Source organism: Hemibagrus wyckioides, linkage group LG15 (genome assembly GCF_019097595.1).
Source record: "Hemibagrus wyckioides isolate EC202008001 linkage group LG15, SWU_Hwy_1.0, whole genome shotgun sequence".
NCBI lineage: Eukaryota > Metazoa > Chordata > Actinopteri > Siluriformes > Bagridae > Hemibagrus > Hemibagrus wyckioides.
The window spans coordinates 5,123,347-5,130,896 of record NC_080724.1 but is presented as its reverse complement, the minus strand read 5'-3'; the positions used below and the strand labels follow the sequence as shown (position 1 = coordinate 5,130,896).

Sequence of the window (7,550 nt, the reverse complement as noted above, 5' to 3'; positions counted from 1 at the left end):
CAACACAAATGCTTGCCTGTTAAGCCAAAAATGAACCAGTACCCATCAACCTAACATCATACACTACACCCCACCCTCTGATCCTCTAGTACTGCACATCTGGTCCCACCATCTCACAAGCTAAAGGATGGTATTTATCAAGCCTCTTCGTTATGGTACCTAGGTGGTGGAATGAATTTCCCCTAGATGTCCGAACATAACTGGCCACAGACTAATCATGGAGTACTTATAATTTTTTTTAAAGTTTGTTAATCTAAAAATACTTGCTGTTTTTCACACTAGAACTCTGAGTAAACCAGTATCAAGATGTATTGGTCATTGTTACTCAGTGTTGAAGATTGTGGGTTACTGATTGGGAGGTTCATGAGTTCAAAGCCCAGCATGGTCAAGCTGCCACTACTAATCCCTTGAGCAAGACTCTTAACCTTCAACTACTCAGCTGTATAAATGAGATAAATGTACTAGGTCACTATGGATAAGGGTGTCTGCTAAATGCATTAAATGTAAATAAAAATAGGCACGAAGTCTCCTTCATCCAGAGAACCAAGGGCTTAATATTTACCACGTTCATCTTAGCTGCTGTCTTTGCATTTCCTATTACTTTAGAGCACATTAATAGCAGAAAGAAGAATTGGATCCTATGAGAATCATTTGCCCCTCATCATGGTAGCTACAATTCAAGTAAGATTGAGAAACTTGGTTTTATATGTTTAAGACAGGCAAAAATAGTAATTAAAATTTAAATAAAGCTTAAAATTCAGAGAGAAAGAGCAGAATTCTGGACCTACTCTTATTGAGACTTTTAACTGATGGATAGAAATTTTCCCTTTTGATTCCCTGGCCACGGCCAAGAGAGCACAGGATCCTGTCGCTGGACCACTAGGAGGCACTGAACTGCTCAGTTGTGTAAATGAGATAAATGTTTGTCTCTCTGGATAAGTATCTGCCAAATAATGAAAAAATAATGTAATGAAAGATGCCACTGACATTAGGGAATACTGTTGTGATGAATTGGGTGTACTTTGTTTGTAATAATGTTTAGACAGGTGGTAAGGTTTAAAGAAACATCCACATGAATGCCAGGACCCAATTTTTCCCAGCAGAATTTTGATTAGATTGTAAGGATTGTAAATTGTAAAGATAAGCATCACACTGTCTCTCGGCTTGCATTTTCACCCATAGTGCATCCTGGTACCATTAAGTGACGCACATAGATACACACACACACCCTAACGTAAAAGAACATACATGATGTCAAAGAAAACGTGATTCATCAGACCAGGGTACCTTCATTTATTGCTCTATGAACCATTGTAAGTGCGTTCAGCATTGAACAGTGGTCAGCATGGGCACTCTGACCAGTGTGCAGCTACACAATACACTGTGTTTTCTGACAGCTTTCTATCATAGCCAATATTAACTTTTTCAGCAACTTGTGCTACAGTAGCTGGTCTACGGGATTGGGCCAGATGGACTAGCCTTCGCTCCCCACTCACACCAAAGCGCCTTGGGTGTCCATTACCCTGTCACTTGACCAATGATTGTTTTTTGGAACTCTTTTGGTAGCTAGTAACCACTACATACCATGAACACCTCACAAGACCTGCTGTTTCGGAGATGCTCTGGACCAGTCATCTAGCCATCACAATTTTGCAGTTGTGTTAAAGTCTCTCAAATCCTTTTGCTTGCCCATTTATTCAAAATGCTAAATTTCAGGGGCACAGGTAAAGCTATAACAAATATAGGCTACAGGACAGCAAACAAATTAGGATGTTTAAATGAGTTGTTTATACATTTAAGGGATGTTGCAGTGATTATTAACTGAATTTACTGACACTGGTCATTATTTCACCAGAAGTTTTGAAACGCTGTTACATACACTTCTGTATCTATAACACAGAACTATGGAAACAGGTCTGTTAAACCAAATATGAATTTAGAGCAACACTTTACAGTATACACCGAGATCTTTTGAGCCATCTGGACGAATGCAGGTTCTTCATACTGGGAATCTTGTGGCTGATGATCCTCACAGCACACCTAATGATCCATTCTAGTCTGGACATGGAAATGGCAGAGGCACATGGGACCCAGATAGGCATAGGGACAAAACTGAGAGTGGATTGATACTTGAATCCGAGCAGCAAACAAACAACCTCTCTGTCTGCATCTAGACATTGAGAACAGCCCAATTAGAAATATATGTATATGTAGCTGTGTGCATGAACAGAGGTTCCATACAGACAGTAACATAAGGATTGAACCCTAGAACTGAGGAAGCACCAATACCTGCTACGCCACTTTGCGGCCCAATTTCTTTTTCAAAAGCAACAATCCTCTATTTAAAAAAACTCCTCTATCAACACTGGCCTATATACACTATATTGCCAAAATCAGAATCAGGTGTTCCAATCACTTCCATGGCCACAGGTGTATAAAATCAAGCACCTAGGCATGCAGACTGTTTTTACAAACATTTGTGAAAGAATGGGTCGCTCTCAGGAGCTCAGTGAATTCCAGCGTTGAACTGTGATAGGATGCCACCTGTGCAACAAATCCAGTCGTGAAATTTCCTCGCTCCTAAATATTCCACAGTCAACTGTCAGCTGTATTATAAGAATGTGGAAGTGTTTGGGAACGACAGCAACTCAGCCACGAAGTGGTAGGCCACGTAAACTGACGGAGCGGGGTCGGCGGATGCTGAGGCGCATAGTGCGAAGAGGTCACCAACTTTCTGCAGAGTCAATCGCTACAGACCTCCAAACTTCATGTGGCCTTCAGATTAGCTCAAGAACAGTGCGCAGAGAGCTTCATGGAATGGGTTTCCATGGCCGAGCAGCTGCATCCAAGCCATACATCACCAAGTGCAATGCAAAGCGTCGGATGCAGTGGTGTAAAGCACGCCGCCACTGGACTCTAGAGCAGTGGAGACGCATTCTCTGGAGTGACGAATCGCGCTTCTCCATCTGGCAATCTGATGGACGAGTCTGGGTTTGGCGTTTGCCAGGAGAACGGTACTTGTCTGACTGCATTGTGCCAAGTGTAAAGTTTGGTGGAGGGGGGATTATGGTGTGGGGTTGTTTTTCAGGAGCTGGGCTTGGCCCCTTAGTTCCAGTGAAAGGAACTCTGAATGCTTCAGCATACCAAGACATTTTGGACAATTCCATGCTCCCAACTTTGTGGGAACAGTTTGGAGCTGGCCCCTTCCTCTTCCAACATGACTGTGCACCAGTGCACAAAGCAAGGTCCATAAAGACATGGATGACAGAGTCTGGTGTGGATGAACTTGACTGGCCTGCACAGAGTCCTGACCTCAACCCGATAGAACACCTTTGGGATGAATTAGAGCGGAGACTGAGAGCCAGGCCTTCTCGTCCAACATCAGTGTGTGACCTCACAAATGCGCTTCTGGAAGAATGGTCAAAAATTCCCAAACACACTCCTAAACCTTGTGGACAGCCTTCCCAGAAGAGCTGAAGCTGTTATAGCTGCAAAGGGTGGACCGACGTCATATTGAACCCTATGGATTAGGAATGGGATGTCACTTAAGTTCATATGCGAGTCAAGGCAGGTGAGCGAATACTTTTGGCAATATAGTGTATATTAGGTATATTAGAATATACCTACATATTCTAAACTAGCAGTTTTCAAATTATTTATAAAAACCCAAGCTACCAAAGCCAATATCAAACATCCCATTTTGTCTCATTATAGAGAAGTTCAGCAGCTAGCCTCATACTTCCATCATGAAATGTATGCCAGGATTTAAGTACAGGCTGAAGACACTTTAGTCAAGCTTTCATTGTATAGTTTTTCTTAGGTAAAGGAGCAGATCTGGAAGTTTCATGGGCATAGAGTGCTTGGTGTACTGGGATGTTTGGATGCTGTCGCCTTACCACCATCACAAGTTACTCAGGTTTGCTGACTGAAGTAGTTGGACGCTTCATGTCCCAGGAAGCCTTCATGTCTGTCACCTTCTGGCTCTCCCTTTTAGTTATGCTGTCATAGCTAGTCTTGCCAGAGTCCCTGCCTGCACTTTACACATAACATACATTGTCTTAAAACATGACACAATCACAAGCTTACTTAATATCGTTCTCTGTTGAGCTATACATACCATTCCTGAGCTCCCAGTGTTCTGAGTTTCCAGTATGACCACTGCCTCTACCCCTGGTCAGAGTGCCTGTGACCAGGAGACAGCCATGGACAGAGCCACTTGGGGACTATCACACCATCATAGATCTGCTGTTACATCCGTCATCTTGCAACAGCAAGGAATTAGTGTCTATAATGAACTCAAACTACACTGACCTAATAGTTCCTCATGGGCACTTGATTGCTGTTCTAGAAAGAACATTAGTTACAGTTACATTATTTACTGTCCAGAGTCACCCAAATGAGGATTGGTTCTCTTCTGAGCCTGGCTCCTCTCAAGGGTTCTTCCTCAGATCAACAAAGGGAGTTTTTCCTCGCCACCATCACCGCAGGCTTGCTCATTAGGGATAAAATAGTTTGTAAAAGGCGCTATACAAATAAATTGAATTTAAGCCTCATCATAGTATGGAGACAGCACTATATAAAGTAGTGAATGATCTGATAGCGGCCATGATCAGTGTCTCCTTGCTTGATCTCAGCATAGTATTTTACAACCACAAAAATATGCGTCATTAAGGGAAATGCTATATAGCTGTGATTTGCTAATGCCAGATGACCAACAGCAAAGGTGAGGAATGAGGAACACTAGCCATTTCAACATTGGTAAGGACATTGGAAATTGTTTTTTTTTTTAGTAAAGTCATTAACAAAGCTTTGTTACTGAACAAAAAAATAAAAGCACCTCCAATGCTGAGAAACATCATAAAAACACACTACACAACTCGTTTTCGTTTACATTTTATTTTACAAAGAAACACCAGGTGTCCTTTCCTTAAACTTAGATGTTCCTGCAACAAGAAAAGAATGCAATTAGAAACCACAATAAACACAATAGACTTTTACACCAACTTTGACTTTCAGCTGTTCAAAGGTTTGAGAGAATAATCAAAAATGTTTGCTAAACTAACTGAACAGCCATCTGTAGTGTTAGAAATGACAGACTGAACTCAAATCCAAGCACATGAATGTTTAAATGGAATCAAAATGAAATAAATGTTTAAATGTAAATATTTCCAAATATTTACCAGTACCATCAGAAAAGGTTTAATTATGTAAGGTCTTTTACAAAAAGTTACTTACTTTGACACAATTGTGTCATTCTTTGCCAGCCTCAGGAGAGAATCATCGGCTTCACCCTAGGAATTAAAAAAAAAAGCATTAAAGCCATGTTTGATTTTGTCCTGAACTCTGTTGGGATTTACAAACCACCTAGTGCTTCATAAACAGCTACATGCCTAATATATATTCCTGCTTCATGAAAAATAAGCTTTTATGATTTCTACATATGCACATTTCAATTTGGGGAAACCTGAGCTTATGTTATGCGATGAGGAAAAAGTATTTTTGATTCTATGGCATGGCTTTTAGCTCATCAACAGCAGACAAAAACATGCAGGGCAGAAAATGTCATTTGACTAAAAAACCTCATTTTATTCCTTCCGACTGTGCTCCACATGACTTAACCAATTCAATCTACATCTTACCATTCTACGGATAGCACCACAGATAGCGTAGGTCTTGAACTGGCCATTGAACCTGCCGGTGACCTTGTCAACCTGAAAAAGTTTGGAAGAGAATGGGACATTTATCATACAGGTGAAGTGCAACAGAGAGCACCTTTACCAGACTTGAACAGCATCACTGGGAAAGAATCAGACTGACGCTGAAACTTTTGTAGCAGCTGATTTGTAACCAAAAAAAAAACACGACAGGGGAAAAAAAAAAAACAGGTTACATAAGTGTAAAAAAATATGTATGCATTTGGTAGAATTCATACATCATTAAAGACACTGGGTTGTTATACCTCACAGCCTATATAGTAATATTTTCATGACAAACTTGAATGCATGCAACCCAGTTGAGACAAATGAGACAAAGGCAGAACATCATCCACAATGTCAGATTTCACAAACACAGGGATCAACGTGAAGATGAGCTTGTTTACCTCAGCAATGTTGATCTGAATGGAGGCATGGTCCTTTGCACCAATAATTCTGTTGCTAGCAGAGCTGCAGAGAGAAACGCAATCACTCACATGTGTCATTTACCTTTCAATGACTCTAGGGATCGTTATGCGCCATAGTGAATATGCAATAACACGTCTTGAATGTATTACACAAGGAAAAAAATCTTTTTTATTTACCATTTACGGGGGACGTAGAGGTCCACGAATTCTCCAGCGTCGTTCTGCATGGTGTAGATGTTTAAGGCTTTCAAGACCTAAACACGACAATAATGTTAGCTATTAACTACAAACAAGAGACTTAATACTCAGTTCTCTTTGCGCGCGCGCGCACACACACACACACACTCTCTCTCTTACAACCAGCAACTAATGAATGTAACGGCTCGAGAATTTAATTAACGTAAAGTCCCAGCTCGTGAAACTAACGAATCTAATCACACTAGCCGTTCTCGTTAGCCACCAGAACTAGCATCATGTAGAGGGCTAGCAGCTAGGCTAATGCTACATAGCACAGGAACTTCTGCGCACCGCCGTACACATGTATAAAGCCTAGTACATTATTTAAAAGGTCACTACACCTATATATACACAAAATTCTCATTGAATCAGCATTACACACAGAACTATCTTGAAAAATCCCGCAAATAATCCAGAGAAACAATAAATAAAAACCCGATTTTGTTAAGGAGCACGTTTTCTTCTTACCGCAGACTACGAGTGGCTGAGGGAAAAGGAAGGAACGCGACAGCGTCAGGAAATGACGTAAAGGTAGGTCGGGCGCGTGAAGCCGGAGAAAATAAAGGCGAGAGAATAGGAAAGCGTGCAGGAGTGTTTCTCAGCGCCCCCTACACTGGTGCTCTGGTGCTACACTTCCTGTTTGTTAATTTTTTTTTTTTTTTTTTTTTTTTTTTTTTTTTTTTTTTTTAAAAGGGGGTGGGTTTAAACTGAGTGACTGGGGGAAGTGTGAGGCTGTATCGAGGTTTAATTTATCTAGCTCCCAGTATTATGCCCTCTCTGTGTGTGAAATCCCGGGTTACTTAAAAAGCCATGTTGTATTGATGCGTGCACCTTTTGTGTCTAACTGATTATGCACTTTGTTCTGGGCCCTAGGCTTGTCTGTTGTGTTCTGTGTGCTAATGTGTGTGTTTTTTTAATTATTTATTAACAAACATAATATCAGAACACAGCAACTGGAAAAAAAGGAAAAGAAAGGGGAACTGTTGTGTTATTGTTCATTCACTTGATAAACTCCGTCACTGCACCATCATCGCGGCTCCGTTTCAGCCAATTAGCTCTCGCGGCTTTGCATAACCTAAATATTTATAAGCTTACCCCGACGTGTCCTCCAATTGGAGCATTCGTTTGAAGTCCCCGCCTCATTTTCGGCGTTGTGAATGCTGATTGGCTGACTTTTCTCTCAGGGTAGTAT

The 7,550-nt window shown here is 41.1% G+C and overlaps 1 protein-coding gene across 2 annotated transcripts; it reads right to left on the bottom strand.

Annotated features, from left to right (window-relative positions):
* Positions 1–4,880: 4,880 nt before the first annotated feature.
* rps21 (ribosomal protein S21) lies at positions 4,881–6,909 on the bottom strand. Of its 2 annotated transcripts, XM_058410124.1 has the most exons (6): positions 6,827–6,909; positions 6,299–6,375; positions 6,101–6,164; positions 5,640–5,711; positions 5,236–5,291; positions 4,881–4,943 (listed from the first exon to the last, which is right to left on the bottom strand). In XM_058410124.1, the coding sequence occupies exons 2-6, from the start codon at positions 6,346–6,348 to the stop codon at positions 4,934–4,936; spliced, it is 252 nt and encodes an 83-aa protein (XP_058266107.1). In that variant the 5' UTR covers positions 6,349–6,375; positions 6,827–6,909; the 3' UTR covers positions 4,881–4,933. The 2 variants fall into 2 exon arrangements, with proteins under 2 accessions (XP_058266107.1, XP_058266108.1); XM_058410125.1 differs by lacking the exon at positions 4,881–4,943 and having other exon boundaries at positions 5,232–5,291.
* Positions 6,910–7,550: the final 641 nt, after the last annotated feature.